The following is a 26,531-nucleotide window of genomic DNA, read 5'->3' as shown; positions in this document are numbered from 1 at the left end:
CCGATGCAGGGGACATGGGTTCGTGCCCCGGTCTGGGAAGATCCCACATGCTGCGGAGCGGCTGTGCCTGTGGGCCATGGCCGCTGAGCCTGTGCGTCCAGAGCCTGTGCTCCGCAGCAGGAGAGGCCACAACAGTGAGGGGCCCGCGTACGCGTACCGCAAAAAAAAAAAAAGATGCTGTTACATCGTTTCTACACTTAATTTACATGATGTCAATTCCAGGTAAAAAATATGGGATGGAGGTAGGTCTCAAAGATTCTATTGAGGGACATTATGAAAGACTGCTAGTCATGATGAGGACTGTATTGGAGAGATAGAGAACTGGAAAATGGTTACCTATGGCTGACCACAGTTTCTTGTAAAATAGAAATGTTAAAATTGCCTCTAATTTTATAAATTTAGATTTCTCTAGTGATTTTCATTTATCCTTTCTGGATAAGAATAAGCCAGGTCTAAGGGCTCTGAGTTCACTTTCCTCACCCTGTCCCATTCTGCAGCTCTGTTTCTACTGTCACTTTTATGTTATCATGTTTTCCTCTATTCCTGAAGACTTACCTGTGGCTCCCAATATTCACTCCGTTTTATAACAGCTCTAATTCCTTACAGATACTGCTCCCCAGCCCAGGAGCATCCCCACCTAAATGACCCTCCCTATCCTTTAGAATGGCTTCGTTAGGCCTTTGAAACTTCAGGGGAAGATCAATGAACCTTCCACTGTGCATTTCCTTAACTTTCAGAGCTCATATGCTAAAATATTTGTCCATTCTTTTCCCCTTATATACACATACAACTTAAACGCTATTTGTTACTAACAAGACTAACATGTCTTCCCAATGAAATATACGCTTCTTGAGGGAAAGGGCTGCTTCTAATTAAAACCTTGTAAATTCACAGATGTAATAAACATTTGGTGTTACGATAACACTGTGCAATTTTAGGGAAAGTGCAATCAAACTTAAAACAACCTTGGTAACCAAGTTCAACATGATAATAATGGAAAGGCATGGACAGAGAGATGTGAAACTCCATTCTAGCCCAGGATTTGCTTCTAATTTAAGTGGGCAAGTCCTTAAATATACTATCTTAGTTTCTTTAACTATAAAATAGGAATGCCAAAGCTCATCTCCTGATTCTCATATTTTGAGTACCAATAAGAAAACAGAATACCAACAGTAACTCTAACCTTATACATTAATCTTGCAACCACCTCTCTCCTCCTCCATCTTTTAGCCTTAAAAGTACCTTGGAACACACACCAGAACTGCAGACAGATAGATCACTGATATATCAATCGCCTTCAGCAACCCCAGCAAGTTCTCATGGATGCTTACCTATTCTAAAACTAGAGTCTTAAGACTTCAGTGATCAAACCCTGTTCATGGTTAGTTTTTGGAAGTAGACTCCTCAGTATAGGGTTTTAATCAGTATACATTCTGAACTTGAGGGTCAGTAATCCACAAATCTCTTCAAAGGATTTGTATGTGTGCAGTAGTGGACTGGGGGGAGGGTATGTTTACATTAGATTCTCAAAGGAGTCCTGTCCCTCCCAAGGTTAAGAACTAATGGCTTAGAATATACCAAAAATAAAAAAGTATTTCCCACGCATAAACGCTGCTGGATAATCACTGAAGAAACTAACACGCTACAATCTTCCCCATGATCTTCAAGAAAAATCTCCAACTGCGTGTTCATATCTGAACATAAAGATATGGCAAAGGCAGAGGACCTGCCACGGATGTGGGAATTTTGAAGCTATCCCTTCCTCTCCACCTCGACCTTGGAGAGCTGTACAGCACAATAGGAAGGAAGTTTTGACAATACCTCACATTCATAAACTACTTTAATTTACAGTTTGCAAAGTACCTTTGTTCGATTCACAAAATAACCTTAAAAAGTAAATATTACGTTTAAGGTACGTAGCTATCACTAACTCCAATTTACAGATGGGGAAACTAAGGCTCAGAGAAGGTTCAATGACTTGTTCAGTTGCCTGATTTAAACAAAAACGACCAGTCAGTAAAACCAGTGCTCTAACGAACTCCTAGTGCAGGAGAGTTGAACGAGTGATGAAGACCCCGAGACAGATACCCTTCGGGGCCCTAACACTAAGCGAGGACGACGAGCAGAGAGAGCAGGGCCGCGCAGGCGGGGCGGGGGCGCCCGGAGCCGGGGGCCGCTACCTCGGTGCGGCGGTACAGCGTGGCCTCCCCGAAGGCGCCGCGGCCCAGGATGCGGATGGGGATGTAGTGCAGCTCCTCCTGCTCCGCCGCGCCGCCGCCGGCTCGGGGCCCCGGACCAGCGCTGGGCTCCGGGCCCGAGTCCCCGCCACCCCCGGACTCGCTCCCAAAGTCCGAGTTGAGGGAATCGCAGTGTCGCTCGTATTCGCCCAGCACCGACATGGCGGCGGCCGCGGGACCCGCCTGCGTGTCCCGGGCGGCGCTGCGCCTCTCCCGCTTCAGACGCCAGCCCGCGGCCCCGTCAGCCCAGCCACCTCGCCACCCAGCGAGACTCCATGGTGGGTCCTTCCCCCTTGACCCGGAAGCAGTTCTGGGTGCTTCCGGCCCGGCGGGGGTTCCTCCGCTTTCGCTGGTCGCTAGTTTAGCCTAGCGGCGAGGCTGCTTTTCCTCCGGGCGGTCTGGGAAGTCGAGGCCTCGGGCGGTGGTGGCGGCGCCTGGTGGAGACCGCGTGGAGTCCAGTGGCTCTGGCGGGGGCAAGGGCGTCATCGACGGGTCTGCAGACCCCTCCCCTGATTGCTGGCCAGGGCCCCAGACAGTTTTTTTTTTTTAAATAGATCTTTATTGGAGTGTAAGTGCTTCACAATACTGCGCTAGCCTCTGTCGCACAACAAAGTGAATCAGCCACATGCACACATACATCCCCATGTCCCCTCCCTCTTGATCCTCCCTCCCACCCTCTCTATCCCACCCCTCTAGATCGTCGCAAAGCACCCAGCTGATCTCCCTGTGCTACGCAGCTGCTTCCCACTAGCTATCTATTTTACATTTGGTTGCGTATATATGTCCATGCTACTTACCCTCCTCCTACGTCCTCAAGTCCATTCTCTATGTCTACATCTTTATTCCTGCCCTGCCACTAGTTTCATCAGTACCATTTTTTTTTTTTTAGATTCCATATATATGCATTAGCATACGGTATTTGTTTTTCTCTTTCTGACTTCACTCTGTATGACAGACTCTAGGCTCAGACAGTTTCGACGTCCAGAGGTCATCCAGTCTCATATGGGCGCCAGGCCTATCTCAAGGGCAGTGACTGGGGATACAGTCCCTTCCAACATCGCACAGTGCTCTTTGCTTAGTAAGCAATTTATACCTTTTCCCCTCAATTTATACCTTTTTCCCCCCCAGCGGAAATACTTGCCTCCTGTCATCTCAGTCAGTGGGCCCAGTTGTTTCTTCCAGACCTGCCCAGGACTACGCTGGGTCCCTCCATCTTCCACATAACGTCAAGAATATTTTAAGTCAACTCTCCGGACACTCTCTTTCCAGATTTCACATTCTCCTTCTACGTGTCTTTCCAAATCTTTGACCAACTGACCTCGTGCAACATTCTTTGCACACTGCCAGATACTGTATCTGGAGGTGGGGGATCTGCAAAGGGTGCTCCCCCGCCCTAAAGTCACTAAAAAAATTGCAATACAGTGGAAAAACATGTTCCATCAGTTATGTTACCTTGGGCAACTTTACATCTCCAAGGTTCCCTTTTTTTTTTACGGTACGCAGGCCTCTCACTGTCGTGGCCTCTCCGGAAACGCAGGCTCAGCGGCCATGGCCCACGCGCCCAGCTGCTCTGCGGCATGTGGGATCCTCCCGGACCGGGGCACGAACCCGAGTGCCCTGCATCGGCAGGCGGACTCTCAACCACTGTGCCACCAGGGAGACCCTTCAAGGTTACTTTTTTTTTTTTTTTTGCGGTACGCGGGCCTCTCACTGTTGTGGCTTCACCCGTTGCGGAGCACAGGCTCCAGACGCGCAGGCTCATTAGCCATGGCTCACGGGCCTAGCCGCTCCGCGGCATGTGGGATATTCCCGGACCGGGGCACGAACCCGTGTCCCCTGCCTCGGCAGGCAGACTCTCAACCACTGCGCCACCAGGGAAGCCCAAGGTTACTTTTTAATCGTAAAATTGTGGGAATATGTCCTACAGAGATAACAACCAACATTTATTGTTGTGTTCCTGGCACTATGCTAAAGGTTTTCTTGGGACTTCCCTGGTGGTCCAGTGGGTAAGACACCCCACTCACAATGCAGGGGGCTTGGGTTCAACCCCTGGTGGGGGAACTAGATGACACATGCAGGCTGCAACTGAGAAGCCCACGTGCTGCCACTAAAAAAGATCCGGCATGCCACAACTAAAACACGCTGCAGCAAAGATCCCACATGCTGCAACTAAGACCCGGACCCAGCCTAAATAAATAAATATTTTTAAAAAATTAAAGGTTTTCTTTCTATGTATAATCCCGTTTAATCCTCATAGTATTCCCATTCTACAAAAGGAACTGAGAGAGAAGGGTTAAGTAACCTGCTCTGTGTTACATAGGTAGTGAGGGGAGCTGGGAGTCAAAGCCAGCAACATGGCTCCAGATGTCTTTCAGAGAACAGGATGTTTGAGGGCTAAGAGAAGGCAATGTGGCTGGAGGCCATGGCATATGTGGGGTAGAAGCAGAAGACAAGGCCTCAAATGTTTATTTAGAGAATTTGGCTTTTCCTGTGGGCAATGGAAAATATTGGAGATTTTTAAGCAGGGGAGTATATGATTTGTGTGACTATATGTCCTGATTTGCTGGGGGATGTGATGTCCCAGTTTATACCTCCACCCCTCGCATAATTAGTAAGTTTTCTTTTGCTCATGTGCCCAGCACAGACAAAAACCAACATGATCACCTTACATAGACCAAAGCTATACTTTACAAAGAACTCTGATGACAATATGGAAGACAAAGACTGGAGGCTGGGAGACAAGCACTGAGGTACTATCACTGTGAGTGGAAAAGGGACCCAGATTTAAGAAATCCATCTGAGGAACATTTAGAACTTTGTGCTCAGTTAGGATATGGTTGGTGAGGCAAATCTGAGTCCAGGAGACTCACATCTAGGTTTGTTTTTAGGTAGATAGTGACAGCAAATACAGGAGGAAGAGAATTGGTAGAATGGGGTGAAGGGTATGAGAGCTAACGAGCTCACATTCCTCTGACCTTTCTAGAGTTCATCAATGTTCCTTTTTTTTTTTGCGGTACGCGGGCCTCTCACTGTTGTGGCCTCTCCTGTTGCGGAGCACGGGCTCCGGACGCGCAGGCTCAGCGGCCATGGCTCACAGGCCCAGCCACTCCGCGGCATGTGGGATCTTCCCGGACCAGGGCACGAACCCGTGTCCCCTGCATCTGCAGGCGGACTCTCAACCACTGCGCCACCAGGGAAGCCCCATCAATATTCCTTTTAAAGTATGGTATGCTACACTCTGCATAACCTTCCACATTGGGTCTGAATAGGAGGGTACAAGGGACTTCTGTCTTCCTTGATCTGGATCCATTTTTTCTATTATTGTACCAGACTTCATGATGATCTACTTACGCTGTGCTTGTATTTAACCAAACCTCTCTTTTTCACAGCCAATCTGATGCAAAGTAACACAGCTCTCCCACCAGATCACATCACCCCTTATTTTCTTCACAATGTTTATCTGTAAAATTGATGTCTTGCTTGTTTACTTTATTGATTATCACCATTCATTGGAATATAAGCTCCATGAGAGCCTGGATTTTGCCCTCTTTTTCACAACTATGTATCATCAGTGCCTAGAAAAGTGCTTGATATTACAGGCCTAAAAATTATTTGTTGAAAGAATATCAGGTCGTTATTACTTCATACATATGTAACAGTTTTTAAACCAAAATGCAAGACTGACTGACTGATAACCCCTGTTAAATTTTTTGTTGGTTTCATTCCGGGGTTCTTAGATTGTACAGATAGTTTTCAACTTTCAATTCATTCATCCAACAAACACTGAGCACCAACTTGTGTCAGGTGCTGGGTTACAAGAGAACAAAATAAACATGGTTCCTACTCTCCTGGAGCTTACAATCCATATAACAGACAAATAAACAGGCAATTACAACCGTATATAAGTGCTATTAAAAGGAAAGTACAATCTTCTAGAAAGGTATTTAGGAGGGGCACCCTTCCAAGCCAAACTAGCTGGGTTAGTGAAGACTTCCTGGAGGAATATGCAAAATGTTAAGTCAGCGGTGGCTAAAGAAAGTACGGAGATCATGCTGGAGAGAGGACATTCCATCTACCTCCTCCTATTAATTAGAAGGCACTTTGAGTGAGGATAGGTATTGCTTCTTATTTATCTGGGTCTACTCTGGAGTTTAGTTCAGCACATTAAATAGAACAGATGATCAATAAGTGATTTTTGAGTTGAATGGAAAAAACAATTACTTATAGCTAGAAGCGCTGACTTTCATTCAGAGGAGCTGAGTAGGTTTCAGCCAAAGCTAAAAAATTCACTTTTCTGGCACCTTTGCAATATGGAACTAGACAGCCTGATATTATGTTCTAGTTATAATGCATAGATAAAAAGCTTAACAAATATCCTGTTCCATATTAAAGAATACAAAACAGAAACTCAAGTTCAGCACTTCATTGTACTAGATAAAAATGAAACTAAATATCTGACTTTGGAATATTCTTAAGTCCAGAAATACACACCATTTTAAAGGTATAACTGATTTCAAAGTGCTTCTGGTAAAAAACAGTATTTCCATTTTATATTTTAACAAGTGAATAGTTAGGATGCTATATAGCAGAAGTTCTCTATCATCTCTTGTGAATGGATGATTCCCAGGGGCCATAGATTTACTGGTAATATTAAAGAAACTACCCAAGTACTTAGCAAAGTCTATAGTTTCACTGTCCAATGTAGTAACCACTAGCTACACGAAACTACTGAGCACTTGAATTGTGGCTAGTCTGAAGTAAGATGTGTTGTAGCCGTAAAATGCACACCAAAGACTTTATATGGAACAAAGAATGTTAGATATCTCAGTCATTTTTACATTTTTATATTGAATTTTATGTTGACATCCTATTTTGGATATATTAGACTTAATGTATTATTAAAATTAATTTTACAATAACCAGGACATGGAAGCAACCTAAATGTCCATTAACAGATGAATGGATGAAGATGTGGTACATATATACAATGGAATATTACTCAGCCATCAAAAAGAACGAAATAATGCCATTTGCAGTGACATGGATGGACCTAGAGATTGTCGTACTTTTAAAAAATATTTATTTATTTATGCATGCATGCCGTGCCAGGTCTTAGTTGCGGCATGCAGGCTTCTTAGTTGCGGCATGTGGACTCTTAGTTGCAGCATGCATGTGGGATCTAGTTCCCTGACCAGGGATCGAACCTGGGCCCCCTGCATTGGGAGCACAGAGTCTTACCCACTGGACCACCAGGGAAGTCCTGAGATTGTCATACTGAGTGAAGTAAGTCAGACAGAGAAAGATAAATATTGTATGATATTGCTTATATGTGGAATCTAAAAAAAAAAAAAACTGGTACAAATGAACTTATTTACAAAACGGAAATAGAGTCACAGAATGTAGAAAACAAACTTATGGTTACCAAGGGGGAAAGGGATAAATTGGGAGATTGGGATTGACATGCACACACTACTATATATAAAATATCAATATATAACTAATGAGAACCTACTGTGTAGCACAGGGAACTCTACTCAATACTCTGTAATGACCTATATGGGAATAGAAGCTAAAAAAGAATGGATATATGTATGGGTATAACTGATTCACTTTGTTGTACAGCAGAAAAACACAACATTGTAAATCAACTATACTCCAATAAAAATTATTTTAAAAATAAAAGAAAATAAATTTCAACTGTTTCTTTTACTTTTTAAATGTACTAGAAAAATTCATATTATTCATGGGGCTCAGGCTATATGAGATATCATTGTAGCAGACTGAATAGCTAATTGTAGAACACGTACAACTATTTAACATATATACCGTTGAGACAATTAAATTTAAATTCACTTACACATTTTGCTGAATTCATTCATTATTTATGTTCTATAAAATATCAGTAAGAAATAAGACATTTTTGATGTTAAAGTATTTACACTTAAATGTTGGGAACCACTACTTTATAAACTACAGATTCACTGACATAATTTATTAACTGTTTTTTGGGGGAATGGAGGTAGAGGGTAAACAAGAGGCCAGCTAGTCAATGTGTAAAGCACTTCAGGTTGACTCTTAAAAAGAATCTTTATGGGGCTTCCCTGGTGGCGCAGTCGTTAAGAACCTGCCTGCCAATGCAGGGCACACGGGTTCGAGCCCTGGTCCGGGAAGATCCCACATGCCACGGAACAACTAAGCCCGCGTGCCACAACTACTGAGCCTGCGCTCTAGAGCCCGCAAGCCACAACTACTGAGCCTGTGTGCCACAACTACTGAAGCCCGTGTGCCTAGAGCCTGTGCTCTGCAACAAGAGAAGCCACCACGATGAGACGCCCGCGCACCGCGACCAAGAGTAGCCCCCTCTCGCCACAACTAGAGAAAGCCCACGCGCAGCAACGAAGACCCAACGCAGCCAAAAATAAAAATTAAATTAAAAAAAAGGGCTTTCCTGGTGGCGCAGTGGTTGAGAGTCTGCCTGCCGATGCAGGGGACACGGGTCCGCGCCCCGGTCCGGGAGGATCCCACATGCCGTGGAGAGGCTGGGCCCGTGAGCCATGGCCGCTGAGCCTGCGCGTCCGGAGCCTGTGCTCCGCAACGGGAGAGGCCACAACAGTGAGAGGCCCACGTATCGCAAAAAAGACAAAAAAACAAAAACATAAACAAAAAACCCAAAACAACAACAACAAAAACAATTTAAAAGAAAAAAGAAGCTTTATGGAAAAGATTCAACTGCAAGTAAAAGGAACGGAGAAAATGGCCTTTACCTGCTGGAGTGGGGTTTTGCATAGATGTGATGGGTCAAAAAAGCAAGTCCTGGGGGGGTTCTAAATTGGGAGGGGTATTCTAAGAATGGAGGGAAAGGGAAAAGACCCTCTGTAGGAATAATTCCAGTAGCAGTTTCTAAAACAGAGAAGCTACAGAGAATTCCTGGCTTACAGAACCCTATTTGGTCTTTCTGAACATGTATAATTATTATTACTTTAATATACATATTATATAGTTTATACATTTATATATAAAGTATAACAAACTTTTACTAGCTCACATAAACTTTATCCATCTGGAGTAAATTACAAACATTTTTTCTCTAATTCGTCACATATAATTTGCCATACTTTAATACTGAGGAATATGGAGGAATTATTGCCAATCCAGACAAAGAGATACTCGAGTAACAGAAAAATACACCTAAAATAGTTTCTGCTAGCCTTTATTTGAGAAAATTTACACAAAAATCCCCAATCCAACACTTACAAGTGAATCTGTATAAATCCATAAATCCCACATGCCTCTTTCCATTAAACAAACATAAAAACAGCTTATGACAGGGGTTTATAACAATGGTATAACAAAGCTTACTTAAAACTATCACTTTCATCAATAATTTACAGGTTTTGTTGAATAACAGGTTCAAAAATGGAGGAAAGCAGATAACATTTTCGTTTTTAAAGCTGATTTGCTCTTGCACTAGTCTTTTATCAAAGGCAAATAATTTTACTTTTTAGATAAAATCAAACTGTGATATCAATGAACTTTAAACCAAAAGCACAAATCCCAAGTTTGTAGTCTTGGCATGAGTAAAAGGAAAGCACAGGAAAGAATTTCAGTTTCACAAAGTCACATGTGGGAACAAAACATCAGCCAAATAAAGTATTTTCCTCTCCTATCTTCTTCTTTGACATTTTGTCAGAACAGAAGACTACTACCAACTGAGTAGCTTTCATTGTTTCTAAAAAGGGAAAAGGCACCAGTCAGAAATATGAAAGTTTCTTGTTAGGCTAATGGTACAGAACAGTATTTCACCTTTAAACGTCTAAGGATGGATCTTAACTCACAAATTTGGTTATTCTCTTCCCTGCTTGGATGTATCCTCTGTTGTTTAGTATATGTAATACCACAGATAGACTTTCTCAACATCTGCTGCCCTTATGGTGAGATTTGGCTGCCAGGTTCTCAGAAACAGTATCTATCAATTCTTAACAGCAGATGGCAACGTTGCACAAATTAATGACAGCACTACTTTTATGCCACACCAGAGGAATGCATAGAGGGAGTCAAAAGAGGGGGAAAAAAGGCTTTTGGGTTCACAATAGCTGGACCATTTACAGAACAGCCTGGGAGTTTAACAACATAACTCACTCCCTCTTTCCCCTTTGTACTTTATCCAGGTCATGACAGCACTGTTCTCTGTTAATTCCAACATGCTGCTTCTTAACTGCAAGCTGCAGAGCCCTAAGTCCTGTAATGCTTGTCATTGCGATGGGACAAGCCCTGTAACAGTCAGCAGGGTTTTTAAAAAAAGAGATTACAGAAAGGACAAACTCCCACCCACTTTATTGGGAGAAGTGGGGAAAATATCAAGTGATGTTATTTTTTCACTGTTGTTTATGAACATGATCATTCGTGTCCACTCTTTCTCTTATTTACCTTAGTATTGGCCTTTAGGCACCTCATATTCCCAAAGTGATTATTGGATTTGCTTTTATAACATATATTTTCAGGTATTTACTCGATTCATGATCCTTCCAGATGTGTTACCTTTTAATACTTCATATGTCTTAATTGTCTAGATGGAATACATAAGAACAGAAATTAAGTCAGTGACTTGCCATGTAAGAAGACTTCGTAAATTTTACTTATATTTTCCTTTGTATAAGTTATGTTAAAAATTTAAGCAACCACATAACTGACAAAGGATTTGTATCTAGGATATATAAGGACTCCTCAAACTCAATAGTATAAGTCAACTATACTTCAATTAAAAAAAAGACCTCAGTAGTAAAAAGAACACACAATCTAATCATAAAATGGGCAAAGGAACAGATATTTCACCAGGAAGAAATACAGATGGCAAATAAACACATGAAAGGATGTTCAACACCATTTACTAATAGGAAAATGCAAATTAAAACCACAATGAATATCATTACACACGCCTCTCAGAATGACTAAAAAAATTAAAAAAAAATAGCAAATACTGGTGAGGATGTGGAGAAACTGGATTGGTCATACATTGCTAATGGGAACGTAAAATGACACAGTCATTCTGAAAAAAGCAGGACAGTTTCTTACAAAACTAAACATGTGTTTACCAGATAACCCAGCAATTGCTCTTTTGGGCACTTATCCCAGAGAAATGAAAATTTATGTTCACATAAAAACATGTACATGAATGTTCACAGCAGCTTTATTAGTAATGGCCCAAAACTGAAAACAACAGTGATGTCCTTCAGATGCTGGTTAAACTGTGGTACATCCACACCATGAAATGCTAATGAGCAATAAAGAGGAACAAACTAGTGATATATGCAACAACTTGGATGGATTTCAAGGGCACTACGTTGAGTGAAAAAAGTCAGTCTCAAAAGGTTATGTACTGTGTGATTCCATTTATATAACATTCTTAAAATTACAAAATTAGAGAGATGGAGAACAGATTAGTGGTGCCAGAGGTTGGGGCTTGGGGTTAAGGAAGGAGGTGACTGTGGCTATAAAAGGGTACCCCAAGGGATCCATGTGATGAAACGGTTGTGCATCTTGTGGTGGTGGTCACACATCCATACATGTGATAAAACTGCATAGAACTAAACACACATAAATACACAAAAAGAAAGAAGTTCAAGCGGCTGAGCACAAATATTTTAATTCTCTAAAATGAAATTTTCTTTAAGAGTAATCTACAGTTCAAAGCTCATTTCTATGAGGTGTCACATCCATTACACTTTTAAGAGACATAAAATTGTGAAAGGGTATCCCCAGAAACTATCTAAACATTTCAGCTAAGGGTCAAGAGAAAGTTAATGGTATTGTCACACAGAAATCCAAAGAGGACAATCAGAATGAAACAAGTTCAACATGGTCATACAAATGTTGGTAAAAGAACTAGAGTGGAAGCCCAAGCTGGTGAGCAAGTGGGAGAAGGAAAGAAAACATGGTTCAAACAGATCATACGAGGAAACCCAGTACAAATGCTGGCTTTGGCATTATCTAGGTAACCCCTATTTTTTGTCATAGGTGACTCTAATAATAGTCGTATTGTTGCAAAACCAGTCCAAATCCTACCAAGTTAAAAAGAAGTCCCTCTTTGACTTATTGGGTGTAGGTGGTAACCCACGTCCTCCCACACCAAAAGACATCAGTTCTAGCAAGAAAGCTCCAACGTGCCTTGATGGTGCTGCTGGTAGGATGTCTTAGGCCACGCACATCCCAGCGATGTTCTGCTGGCTAAGATACAAGGTGGGAGGAGACTGGGCTTTATTACTCAATCAACTTCTTGGCCTTGAAGAAGCGACGCAGGTAGAAGACCTGCCAGGTGGCTAGACCAATGAGGCAGAACATTGAAAAGATGCTGAAGTACAGGACCCGAGTGTTTGTGGACTCTAAAAAAAAAGCAAAAGCAGTGTAAATGTAATGAAGTGAGGCTCAGTAGGGTAAACGGCCAGGGGGAAAAGGCAATTAATTAGCTTCACTCTGCCCCTAGGCCTTACAGTAGGATCTCAGATAAGTTTTTTTCTTAAATTTTCATTATCCTATACATAAATGTTAAAAATTACAAAGATTAGTACTATTAGTTTGATACACTATGAGCTGACAGAATATGGTCAACTGCTTACCACAGAAAAAACTGCTATTCCCTTGAAAATCTAACAAGGCTCATTTACCTGTAGAGCAACAACACGGAAGTAAGCAATTATCCTTCCACACAACCCCCTTTGGCAAATCTGAGAAAAAGGTACACCAGAATTTAAAGTTTGGGGATCTATCTCCTTTACGGTGCACGTACTGAGAAACAAGAGCTTCCCTCCCCTCACCATTGGTATCACGCATCTCTTCCTCTCGCTTCTTCATATAGGCAAAATCATTAACAATAGATTCTGAAAGGTCTTCTAGGCGTCGTAGCTCTACCTCCAAAGGTTTGAGCTTCTCAACTTTTGCAATCTGGAAAAGAAAGGAATTATGAACACACTCCCTGAAAAAACTGCTACAGTCAAGAACACAACATAACAGAGGAGTCTTTTTAAAAGTTTCGCCAAACTTAAAATTTCTTCTGTCATCATTCTAACACATTTTAAAATTTGGGCTTCTTCCCTTCCCTACTGTCTATATGTTTCCATCTCAGACTTTTTTTATACTTTAATTTTGATTAAAACCTCCTTAGTAGTACTATAATATGGTAGCCTATAAAATAAGATATATTATTTTTCCAAGATTTCTGACTTTAATAAAGCATTTTACTTTGCCTTTCCACTTTTGTCTAAGAAATAAGTAATATTATTAGCATAAGTGTGAGAGCGTCATAGTATTAGTCAAATGTGGTTTTGAGAAGAAAACACACCAAATTCCCAATAGGGAATGCACAGGAATGAGAGAGTACATATAACTATAACATTAAGATAATTAACTCAAACTGCAAAATTAGAGAATTCTGGTTTGCTCATTTAAATCCCACAACGCTTTAAGGTTTGTAACAGAGCTCTAGAACCCAGATGAATCCTAGCTCTGCTTAAAAAAAAAAAAAAAACCACTGTTTTTTTGTTTTTGTTTTTGAACATCTTTATTGGAGTATAATTGCTTTACAGTGTTGTGTTAGTTTCTGCTGTATAACAAAGTGAATCAGCTATATGTATACATATATCCCCATGTGTTTTGTTTTTAATTACACAGCCAGTTATCAAAATAAATCTCCAAGGACATCACTGTGTGCTAAGGAATGAAGGGTATGAGAAATAAACTGTCTTCCTTTTTCACCCCAGACCACTGTGAAACCTCCAAGAGTATCTAGTAACTAAAGGCATATATGATCAGAGAGAGGATTTCATTATTCTATTTGTTTTTTCTTTATCAATCTTAGATTATGATTTGTATTAAAATGGGGATATAACACCAGAGCATTTCAGATCTTAAAATTCATATACCAGTTGCTCTTACATGTTTTCCACAGAGAATTCTTCAAAAGATATTTCTACATCTGCTTCTTTACTCCCTATACATTCTCTATACAACTCCCCACTTTTTCTTAATCACTGCGCCACCAAGGAAGTCCTAAGGTACCTAAACTATAGTGATGGATTTGTAATGATCCACCTAAGTTTTCTTTCACTGGATGTACATTTCTTACAATTGTAAAATGTTGGATACAGTTAATAGCTTGACTGACAGCTAGCTACAGAACAGAATAAAGCTAACTGGGTATAAGATTTACAATGGTTAGTTAATACACTGAGCTAACACTCTTAGCTGAATACCCAAACACCAGGTTTTGCCATTAACCTACAATATATATCTGTTAATTCATTTCATATAGAGGTGCAGAGCAAAGAAATCCCCCCAGGAAAAAGATACAAGACATATATAATAAGCTGAACCTTAGGCTGTTTAACATTTTCCCTCCTGGTATATGCTTTCCCCTCCAAAGCTTCTTGAATGAGACAGTATGAAGGCAACAGCATGATACATCTTTAGAGATAAGTGCTTTAAGGCTCCTTAAATAGAAACTTATAAAAGGAACTGGAAGTGAAACTATGGCTGTACCTCTCTCTGCCAGCTGAAAATAATATTCTTAAAAATTACTTTGAAGACTACTTCTAACTCCCCACCCTTTTTTTGGTTAAATGACAATAGCCCAAAGGCCTAAAACCCCCAAAAGGAGGATGGAATGAAAATAAATTTGGTACTGAGAATAGCCTTTGTAGAATATAGTCCCCCAAACCTGTCCCAATCCTTTTCCTTTCTGGTGTTTCATTTATTTTTTAGCTATACAAGAAACATATAAATATGTCCCCTTACTAAAGAATTTAAATTATTCAGAAGCAAAGGAAACAAAAACAAAAGGCCCATCTTCACAGCTCCTCGATCCCCACATTCACACATTCCTTCCCAGAGGTGGTTATGAACTTGGTGTATATCTTTCTAGACCTTGTCAGAAGATAACACACTATTTACGCCTTTGTATGTATATAAATGTACATAGGAAAATATAATTAAAAACATACTTATAAATGCGATCATAATGTATATGTTGTCCTAAGGCTTCCTTCTTTTCATTTAATAAAAATCTTTCCAAAAACTTCAGTGCTGGGCTTCCCTGGTGGCACAGTGGTTGAGAGTCTGCCTGCCAATGCAGGGGACCCAGGTTTGTGCCCCGGTCCGGGAAGATCCCACATGCTGCGGAGCGGCTGGGCCTGTGAGCCATGGCCGCTGAGCCTGAGCGTCCGGAGCCTGTGCTCCGCAACGGGAGAGGCCACAACAGTGAGAGGCCCTCTTACCGCAAAAACTTCAGTGCTTGTAGATTCACCTCATACTTACTTCTTAACTGCTACATAGCACTCCATATGGCATATGGGCCACTGTTTACTTAATCATTCAATTTCCTAACCCCTTTTCTAGTATAGGACCTACTGTAGACTCTATACTTCTATTCATAACATATCATCCAAGTCGATTTCATTTTCTCAATGAAATCCCTACTCAATCCTGCCCTTAATTCAGTAAATTATTTGCAGACTTCCTGAGTGGGATGAAGGTCTCTTTCCCTAAAAAACATCTCTGCCTGATAACTACCTTTATTCTTGATATTAGTTTAAAATCCAGCGAACGTAAAGAATTGCCAAAAGACTAAAACAATATTGAAAACCAACTTGCTATTTCAACCATCTAACATATCATGGATACTCAGTGGAAATAACAAAAATAATGAATATATTTCTACATTTAATCTAAACCTAGAAATCAAAACAAATGTAAAAAGGTTTTTCTGTTTTGTTTTTTAACATGTTAATACCCTAACAATGTTTTTTTGAGGGCTTATTATGTGCAAGGCACCAAGATAAATTATGATCTCTGCTCCTAAGAAGCTCACAGTCTCGTGGAGAGGCTCACCTAAAAAGCTACAACCATAATATAAAGCACTATGTATTAACTTCTACAACAAAGGTACACATTGAAAGTGGAATGCAAAGAAAGTAGCACAAACTTAATTACAATTGGAAGAATAAAGGAAAGCTTAACAGGAAGTGGGGGAGTTGGGTCATACAAGGTGTACAGGATTTTAAGAGATGGGAGAGACAGATATTTAAGGCTGAGGGGAACCTGCAAACCAAAACATGTAGGGAAGAAAGTACAGGCCCTGCTTAGGAGGCCATGAGTAGCCATAAAGTAGGTAGATGTGCGTGTGTGTGCGTGCATGCGAGCTTGTGGGTGGGTGATGGGTAACAGCAAATATAAGCCTCAAAAGTTAGGCTGGGGCTTCCCTGGTGGCGCAGTGGTTGGGGGCTCTGCCTGCCGATGCAGGGGACGCGGGTTCGTGCCCCGGTCCGGGAGGATCCCACATGCCGCGGAGCGGCTGGGTCCGTGAGCCATGGCCGCTGAGCCTGCGTGTCCGGAGCCTGTGCTCCGCAGTGGGAGAGGCCACAGCAGTTAGAGGCCCGCGTACCACAAAAAAAAAAGTTAGGCTGGAGCTAAATTGAGGATGAGGATGAAGAAGGTAATATAATGAAGTAGACCTATTACTATATACCCAGAAAGTGATCCGTATTTTATATCTTATACTCTCACTTAATCCTCATAACATAATCCTATATATGGTGAACATTATTATTCCTAAATTTCTCAGATGAGGAAATTAAGGCTCAGAGTGTTAAATAACTTGCCCAAGGTCTCCGAGCTTGGTTGAGCTAGAATTGCAATCCAAGTCTGAGTTTATATTTTATTCTGTAGGAACAAAAAATTTGGTGAAGAAAACCAGATGACTAGACTAAGTTTTATCTGGATCAAAAGTGAAGTGAATGTGCTATAGTAGGCCACAAGGATCTGGGTAAGTTGTCCAGTTTATCAGTTAAGCTTCATAAGTTTCATACTGCATTACTCTAATTTTTATAACTAATAGAATAAAATTTTAAAACAAATTATTCTAAGTATTTTAAAGTAGACCCTCTTCGCTTGCCCAGGACTAAGCATTCAAAGAGTATCATCAAGGGACTTCCCTCGTGGTCCAGTGGTTAAGAATGCGCCTTCCAATGCAGGGGACGTGGGTTCGATCCCTGGTCGGGGAGCTAAGATCCCATACGCTGCGGGGCAACTAAGCCCGTGCACCACAACTACTGAGCCTGTGCGCCACAACTAGAGAGCCCACGCGCTGCAACTACCCAGCCCACGCACTCTGGAGCCTGCACACAACTAGAGAGAAGCCTGAACGTCACAACGAAGATCCCACATGCTGCAACTAAGACCCAATGCAGCCAAATAAATAATAATAATAAGAGTATCATCAAGACTTTATATCAAAAAGCTAATAAGAAAACCTCTATCAATATCCCCACTGACTGTTGTTCTGCTATTCAAAACATCTGATTCAATGTTCAAAGTGTCTGTAAGAATGTGAAATTACACATCTCACGAAGGCAGGCCATTATTCTGGTCTACTTTTCTCTTCCAAGGTTGGAAGGATGATGTGTGTTTTGCCAACAGTCTGATAAAAGGAAACCCTATTTGACAATGTGTACCATAGGTTCTCCACTAGGAGGTAGCATTCCCCTTGTAGGCTGCATTTAACCATTAAATAATCAAAAATATCAGAGCTACCAGAGACTTCATTTTACAAATGAGGAAACTCATGATTCCATAAAGTTATTCAGTCCTTTGAGGGGAAGACCAAGACTAGCAGTACCACGGTCTCTTGACTCCCTACCCAGGGTCACCAAAGCATTTAGCATCAAAACTGCAAAGCTCTGCTGTAAAATGTAAGCAGAAATGAATCCCTGACTTCCAAAAGCGTACACACTCAGTGTACCCAAATCGTACCTATCTTTCCAGCCTTAGCCATGAAGCCTCCTTTAACCACTACTGTTAACACTGATTCCCTCTTCCCTAATGCCCTACAACACTCAGACTGTGTCACACAATTAACACTCAATCATATACTGTCATATTCACATTGTTTTTGCTTTTTATCCTTTCCCCCCACACTAGTTTGGATCTTGAACTCAACAGAATTAGAATGATATATACTTTGTGTAGTCCCACATGCCTGATACATGGTACACACTTGTAGCTAACCCATTAGGTCCATTCTATGCCTTCTTTAAGGAGCCAACATTCTCATAGCAGCTATGTGCTGCTGGTCCCCTGAAGCACACACTCCCTGTATGTTAAGAGCACTCTGCATTTACTTTCACTCAGCATTCATCTTCACCAGGCACACTGCCTAGGAAAAAGTTCTCTCTACCACAGTATCTATCACTCTTCATCTGTAATGGTAGGTATTGCTTGGGAAAGCTTTCCCTGTGTATCTACGACACCTCCAAAATAACCGTAAAATTACTCTTCTTAAACCATATCCAAATCTTCCATTCCTCTAATGATGATCTGAATCTAAAGAGTTCAGAGTTCTATGTAATTGTACCAAGGAAAGGTATTAAATCTGAAAGACTGCTTCTTAAAACACACATGTGAAACCAGCCTCTAGAGAATCATTAGATTCTTTCCCTTGGTGGAACACTGAGAAACTCAAGAGAGAAGCTTTTTGAGGAGAACCAGATTCAGACAAATGACTCTGTTATCTCCACACCCCACTCCACAGCCCCTGCAAATTTTAGAAGCATAGCAATAAAAGTGGAGACCATCCAGTCTAACACAATCAAGATAATGAAGACAGTTGGACACCCAAAGGCAAGTCTACTTATACATGGGGGCATGTGAATCACAGGCTTCTTCAACGAAGGTCAAAAGGTCAGCTGTGCAAAATAAGTCCAGCTAATACTGCCAACCTTAGGGCTAAATGAATGAAATTTAGAAAGATCCTATTTACTCTGTCATAGCCATCTGGCAGTTTCTAGAAAGGGTAGGAGAAGGGAACTAAAATCTACTGAACTGATTACCTATGTGTCAGGTGCCTTACCCATGTTATTTCATTTAACTTATGTCAAGAAAGGGATTTTGGATCAAGTATATAAAACCAGAGTTCCTCCTTCATGAGGGCATTCAGAGAAACAGAACCTTTGGAAAGCCTTCAGCTGTTGCTCCAACAAGTGCAACTGTGTTTTTGGTGTATTTGTTGGTAGCAAATGGCATACTAATAGACCCCTAGGCAAAACATGACTTTAGTTGAGTTGAAAATGTGGACATCCAAGCAAGAGGGGACATACACAGCCCAAGAGTTAGAGGATATGTCAGACAGCTCGTTCTTGGTGGGATAATTGCCTTCATTCCCACAACTGTAAGATTAGACAGTAAGTCCCTCCAAACCGCTGATCTAGTTCACAGACCACAAACTAAAAAGAAATGGCTCAATTCACATACTGATTCTACAAAAATGCCACCCTCTGAGGGGCAAATGCCACCCTCTGATAGGGGTGAGAGGTCCTTAAAATACAATGGAGGGAATCAAAAGTGCTTTATTTCTGAGGAAATACACATTCTTTCTCTTTAAAGAATTCAAACTACAAGACTATGCTTCTTTACAAAATGGCAACCGATCTGCCTTCAAATAATGTCACCTTACATTTGTATCGTGTTTACATAGCAATTCACATGCATTAACTAATCCTCCATAACAATTTAGTAGGTAGTGTGGTACTCTGTCCAGCTATTTAGACAGCGATTACTACTGAATCTTACAGGACCACATGGGATTTCAGAATTATGAAGTCTGCAAATGTGAGGGAGAGCTGTGATGTGAAAAAAACATTAAAAGAAATGTGCCACCTTCCTGAATCTAAATACTGATGCTGAAGGGCCACAATCCTCCAGAGATAAAGTCTCTCCCTTGCCTCAAGGACCTGAAATTAAATGCCTCAAAACCTCTACATACGCTCAGTGCTCTCTGGTAATTAACCACTCAACAAGTGCTTCTATTATCCATGTTCTTGTCACAGGCATTAGCCCAGAGACAACTAATAGCTATTTCTGAGCAAGGTTTAAGGCAGCCTAGCCACAGACTGAGAAAAGGGCTAGTCTTTGGCCTGTGTAATAACCACTTGTCCTCCTCTGTCTCAGTCTGATCTGCTTTTTGTGGGGTGGGGGAGTGGGGAGGTAGACCACCGAAGAAAGCAGTGGGAGGAGTTTCTTGGTTAAGAAAGAGAATTCAGAGTTGTGTTGTAACCATGTGCGTAAAGAAAGGCTTTAGGACGTGCCAGACTTCCGAAGCAGGCAAAGGAAGCACTGTGGTTTCCTTTCTGCTAGGGATTCCCCTCTTGGGTTAAGTAAAAGGTCAGGAAAGATAAAGGCCCTTTCCCAGTGTAAACAGAGTCCAAGGATGATGGAAATGCCAGGAGGTATGGGGATTCTAAAATGCCACGTGGGGGGGGGGGGGGGGGGGCGGAGTCAAGATGGCAGTGTGGGAAGACGTGGAGTCTGCGTCTCCTCAAAACTAGGGTGCCTGCAGGATGCTGGTGGGGGACCTCCACGCCCAAGGTGACGGGAGGAAACCCCAAGCGAACTGGTAGGATGTGGGGGGACTGAGAGGGGAGGAGAAGTGGAGGCCAGATAGGACCAGCGCTCCTGAAGGGTGGCTGGCGGGGGGGAGGGTTCCCCACGCCTGGAGGGACCCTTGGGGGCTCGGATCAGGGGGGAGCATGCTATCCCCTGCCCAATCGGCAGAAGTCTGCCTGGCTCTCGGGCTGGGTCCTATCCCCTCAGAGGCCCCCTTGGGGCTGCGTGGGTCCTGGGGGCATAGGAGGGAGGCCAGGGAGATCAGGAGAGGCAGGTGGGAGGGGGCCCTCTGGGGTGGCCCTGCCCACTTGAGCTCGGAGACCTGGTGAGCTCCCAGGTGGGGTCCCCCACCCTCTGAGCCCCTTCTGTTCCTTGAGCCTAAGCGCCCCCTCCCCGGGCCTTTTCCAGCCCTAAGCATAAGTCCTAACCATAGGTCCCGCCCACCACCCAAGCCCCACCCCTGCTTAGGCCCCACCCTCCACAGCCAAGGTCTTTTCCACCTTTCTTTTTTTTTTTTTCCTCTCCTCCTTTCTTACTACTGTGGTTCTGTTTTACCTTCTGGTTGTTGTTTCAACTATATTTTAATTTTTATATTCTTTCTAACATATCTGCTAGTTTCCTAGTCTAATTTTATTTTTTTTCTTTGTCATCATTCTACCCCCCCCCCCTTTTTTTTTGCCACTCCGTGTGGCTTGCAGGATCTTGGTTCACGAGCCAGGGGTCAGGCCAAAGCTCCTGTGGTGGGAACTCCGAGGTCCAAACCACCAGACTAACAGAGAACCTCAGACCCCAGGGAATATTCATAGGAGTGAGGTCTCCCAGAGGTCCTCATCTCAGCACCAAGACCCAACTCTACCCAACAGCGTACAAAGTCCAGTGCTGAAAGCCTCAAGCCAAACAACCAGTAAGACAGGAACACAATCCCACTCATCCAAAAAAAAAAAAAAAAAAAAAAAAAAGAAGGAAACAGCAAAAAAATATGTCACAGATGAATGATCAAGGTAGAAGCCTAAAAGATCAAATAAATGAAGAGGAAACAGGCAATCTGCCTGAAAAAGAATTCAGAGTAATTATAGTAAAGATGATCCAGAGTCTTGGAAATAGGATGGAAACACGGATTGAGAAAATACAAGAAATGTTTAACAAAGACCTAGAAGAACTAAAGAACAAACAGAGAAGAACAACACAATAACTGAAATGAAAAATACAGTAGAAGGAATCAATAACTGAGGCAGAAGAACGAATAAGCGAGCTGGAAGACATAATCATGGAAATAACTGCCGAGGGGCAGAATAAAGAAAAAAGAATGAAAAGAACTGAAGACAATCTCACAGACCTCTGGGACAACACTAAACGCACCAACATTTGAATTATAGGGGTCCCAGAAGAAGAGAAAAAGAAAGGGTCTGAGAAAATATCTGAAGAGATTATAGTGGAAAACTTCCCTAAAATGGGAAAGGAACTAGTCACCAAGTCCAGGAAGCACAGAGAGTCCCATCCAGGATAAACCCCAGGAGAAAGAGACAAAGACACATATTAATCAAGCTAACAAAAATTAAATTCAAAGAAAAAATATTAAAAGCAGCGAGGGAAAAGCAAAAAATAACATACAAAGGACACTCCATAAGGTTATCAGCTGACTTTTCAGCAGAAACTCTGCAGGCCAGAAGGGAGTGGCAGGATATACTTAAAGTGATGAAAGAGAAAAACCTACAACCAAGATTACTCTATCCAGCAAGGATCTCATTCAGATTCTACAGAGAAATCAAAAGCTTTTCAGACAAGCAAAAGCTAAGAGAATTCAGCATCACCAAACCAGCTTTACAACAAATGCTAAAGAAACTTCTCTAGGTGGGAAACACAGAGAAGAAAAAGACCCACAAAAACAAACCAAACAAACCCAAAACAATTAGGAAAATGGTAATAGAAATATACATATCAATAATAACCTTGAATATAAATGCATTAAATGCCTCAACCAAAAGACACAGACTGGCCAAATGGATACAAACACAAGACCCATATATATGCTGTCTACAAGAGACTCACTTCAGACCTAGGCACACATACAGACTGAAAATGAAGGGGTGGAAAAAGATATTCCATGGAAATCAAAAGAAAGCTGGAGTAGCAATACTCGTATCAGATAAAATAGACTTTAAAATAAAGACTGTTACAAGAGATAAGGAAGGACACTACATAATGATCAAGGGATCAATCCAAGAAGAAGATATAACAATTATAAATGTTTATGCACCCAACATAGGAGCACCTCAATATATAAGGCAAATGCTAACAACCATGAAAGGGGAAACTGACAGTAACACAATGATAGCAGGGGACTTTAACACCCCACTTATACCAATGGACAGATCATCCAAGCAGAAAATAAATAAGGAAACACAAGCTTTAAATGACACAACAGACCAGATAGATTTAGTTGATATTCACAGAACATTCCACCCAAAAGTGGCAGAATACACTTTCTTCTCAAGTGCACACAGAATATTCTCCAGGATAGATCACATCTTGGGTCACAAATCAAGCCTCGGAAAATTTAAGAAAACTGAAATCGTATCAAGCATCTTTTCTGACCACAATGCCATGAGACTGGAAATCAATTACAGGAAAAAAACTGTAAAAAACACAAATACAGGGACTTCCTGGTAGCACAGTTTAAGAATCCACCTGCCAATGCAGGGGACATGGGTTCAAGCCCTGGTCCAGGAAGATCCCACATGCCGTGGAGCAATTAAGCCTGTGTGCCACAACTACTGAGCCTGTGCTCTAGAGTCTGCGAACCACAACTACTGAGCCCTCATGCCACAACTACTGAAGCCTGCCCGTGCTCTGCAACAAGAGAAGCCACCACAATGAGAAGCCCGCACACCGCAACGAAGAGTAGCCCCTGCTTGCTGCAACTAGAGAAAGCCTGCACGCAGCAACAAAGACCCAATGCAGCCAAAAAAAAAAAAAAAAACCTCACAAATACATGGAGGCTAAACAGTGCACTACTAAATAACCAAGAGATCACAGAAGAGATCAAAAAATACATAGAAACAAATGACAATGCAAACACGACAACCCAAAACCTATGGGATGCAGCAAAAGCAGTTCTAAGAGGGAAGTTTATAGCAATTCAATCTCACATCAAGAAACAAGAGAAATTGCAAATAAACAATCTAACCCTACACCTAAAGCAACTAGAGAAAGAACAAAGAAAACCTGAAGTCAGTAGAAGGAAAGAAATCATAAAGATCAGAGCAGAAATAAATGAAATAGAAACGAAGAAAACAATAACAAAGATCAATAAAACTAAAAGCTGGTTCTTTGAGAAGATAAACAAAATTGATAAACCGTTAGCCAGACTCATCAAGAAAAAAAGGGAGAGGATGCAAATCAATAAAATTAGAAATGAAAAAGGAGAAATCACAACCAACACCGCAGAAATACAAAGGATTATAAGAGACTACTATAAACAACAATATGCCAATAAAACGGACAACCACGAAGAAATGGACAAATTCTTGGAAAGGTGCAATTTTCCAAGACTGAACCAGAAAGAATTAGAAAATATAAACAGACCTATCACAAGCAATGAAATTGAAACTGTAATTTGTTGTTGTTGTTTATTTATTTATTTTTTCTTATTAGTCATCCATTTTATACACATCAGTGTATACATGTCAATCCCAATCTCCCAATTGAAACTGTAATTTTAAATCTTCCAACAAACAAAAGTCCAGGACCAGATGGCTTCACAGACAAATCCTACCAAACATTTAGAGAAGAGCTAACACCGATCCTTCTCAAACTCTTCCAAAAAATTGCAGAGGGAGGAACACTCCCAAATCCATTCTACGAAGCCACCATCACCCTGATACCAAAACCAGAAAATGATACCACAAAAAAAGAAAATTGGAGACCAGTATCACTGATGAACAGAGATGCAAAGTTCCTGAACAAAATACTAGCAAACAGAATCCAACAACATATCAAAAGGATCATACACCATGATTGAGTGGGATTTATCCCAGGGATGCAAAGATTCTTCAATATACACAAATCAATGTGATACACCACATTAACAAACTGAGGAATAAAAACCATACGATCATCTCAATAGATGCAGAAAAAGCTTTTGACAAAATTCAACACCCATTTATGATAAAAACTCTCCAGAAAATGGGCATAGAGGGAACCTACCTCAACATAATAAAGGCCTTATATGACAAACCCACAGCAAACATCATACTCAATGGTGAAAAGCTGGAAGCATTTCCACTAAGATCAGGAACAAGACAAGGGTGTCCACTGTAGCCACTCTTATTCAACATAGCTTTGGAAATCCTAGCCACGGCAATCACAGAAGAAAAAGAAATAAAAGGAATACAGATTGGAAAAGAAGTAAAACTGTCACTATTTGCAGATGACATGATACTATACACAGAAAATCCTAAAGATACCACCAGAAAACTACTAGAACTAATCAATGAATTTGGTAAGGTTGCAGGATACAAAATTAATGCTCAGAAATCTCTTGCATTCCTATAGACTAACAACAAAAAATCAGAAAGAGAAATTAAGGAAACAATCCCATTTACCATCACAACAAAAAGAATAAAATACCTAGCAATAAACCTATCTAAGGAGGTAAAAGACGTGTACTCAGAAAACTATAAAACACTGATGAAAGCAATCAAAGATGACATAAACAGATGGAGAGATATACAATGTTCCTGGATTGGAAGACTCAGTATTGTGGAAATGACTATACTACTCAAAGCAACCTACAGATTCAATACAATCCCTATCAAATTACCAATGGCATTCTTCACAGAATTAGAAAAAAATTTTTACAATTCATATGGAAACACACAAGACCCCAAATAGCTAAAGCAATCTTGAGAAAGAAAAACGGAGCTGGAGGAATCAGGCTCCCCAACTTCAAACTATACTACAAAGCTACAGTATTCAAGACAGTATGAACTGGTTTTCAGGGCAGAAATAGAGACACAGATATAGAGAACAAACGTATGGACACCAAGTGGGGAAAGTGGCGGGGGTGGTGGTGGTGGTGGTGGTGTGATGAATTGGGAGATTGGGACTGACATATATACACTAATATGTATAAAATGGATAACTAATAAGAACCTGCTGTATAAAAAAATAAATTAAAAAAAGAAAGACAGTATGGTACTGGCATGAAAACAGAAATATAGATCAATGGTACAAGATAGAAAGCCCAGAGATAAACCCACGCACATATGGCCACCTAATTTACAACAAAGGAGGCAAGAACATACAATAGAGAAAAGACAGCCTCTTCGATAACTGGTGCTGGGAAAACTGGACAGCTACATGTGAAAGAATGAATTTAGAACATTACCTAACACCATACACAAAAATAATCTCAAAATGGATTAAAGACCTAAAAGTAAGACCAGACACTATAAAACTCTTAGAGGAAAACATAGGAAGAACACTCTTTGACATAAACCACAGCAAGGTCTTTTTTTGACCCACCTCCTAGAGTAATGCAAATAAAAACAAAAATAAACAAATGGGACCTAATGAAACATAAAAGCGTTTGCACAGCAAAGGAAACCATAAATAAGACGAAAAGACAACCCTCAGAATGGCAGAAAATATGTGCAAATGAAACAAGGGACAAAGGATCAATCTCCAAAATATACAAACAGCTCATGGAGCTCAATATCAAAAAAACAAACAATCAAATTAAAAAATGGGTGGAAGGGGCTTCCCTGGTGGCGCAGTGGTTGAGAATCTGCCTGCCAATGCAGGGGACACGGGTTCAAGCCCTGGTCTGGGAAGATTCCGCATGCCACAGAGCAACTGGGCCCATGA

General features: G+C 41.2%; 2 protein-coding genes across 3 annotated transcripts in view; both read right to left on the bottom strand.

Annotated features, from left to right (window-relative positions):
- NEK9 (NIMA related kinase 9) overlaps positions 1–2,399 on the bottom strand; it is a 37,859-nt gene extending 35,460 nt beyond the window's left edge. For both annotated transcript variants that reach the window (XM_065871042.1, XM_065871041.1), the window contains exon 1: positions 2,181–2,399. In XM_065871042.1, coding sequence (XP_065727114.1) covers positions 2,181–2,399 — 219 coding nt within the window. The remainder of the gene's footprint in view (positions 1–2,180) is intronic.
- Positions 2,400–11,864: 9,465 nt separating this feature from the next.
- TMED10 (transmembrane p24 trafficking protein 10) overlaps positions 11,865–26,531 on the bottom strand; it is a 41,423-nt gene continuing 26,756 nt past the window's right edge. The window contains exons 4-5 of the mRNA XM_065900997.1: positions 13,049–13,175; positions 11,865–12,616 (exon numbers count right to left, since the gene is read on the bottom strand). Coding sequence (XP_065757069.1) covers positions 12,495–12,616; positions 13,049–13,175 — 249 coding nt within the window. The 3' untranslated portion in view covers positions 11,865–12,494. The remainder of the gene's footprint in view (positions 12,617–13,048; positions 13,176–26,531) is intronic.

Source organism: Phocoena phocoena, chromosome 2 (genome assembly GCF_963924675.1).
Source record: "Phocoena phocoena chromosome 2, mPhoPho1.1, whole genome shotgun sequence".
Taxonomy (NCBI): Eukaryota; Metazoa; Chordata; class Mammalia; order Artiodactyla; family Phocoenidae; genus Phocoena; species Phocoena phocoena.
Note: the sequence above shows the minus strand (reverse complement) of the source record. Positions and strands in the feature narration are given on the sequence as shown.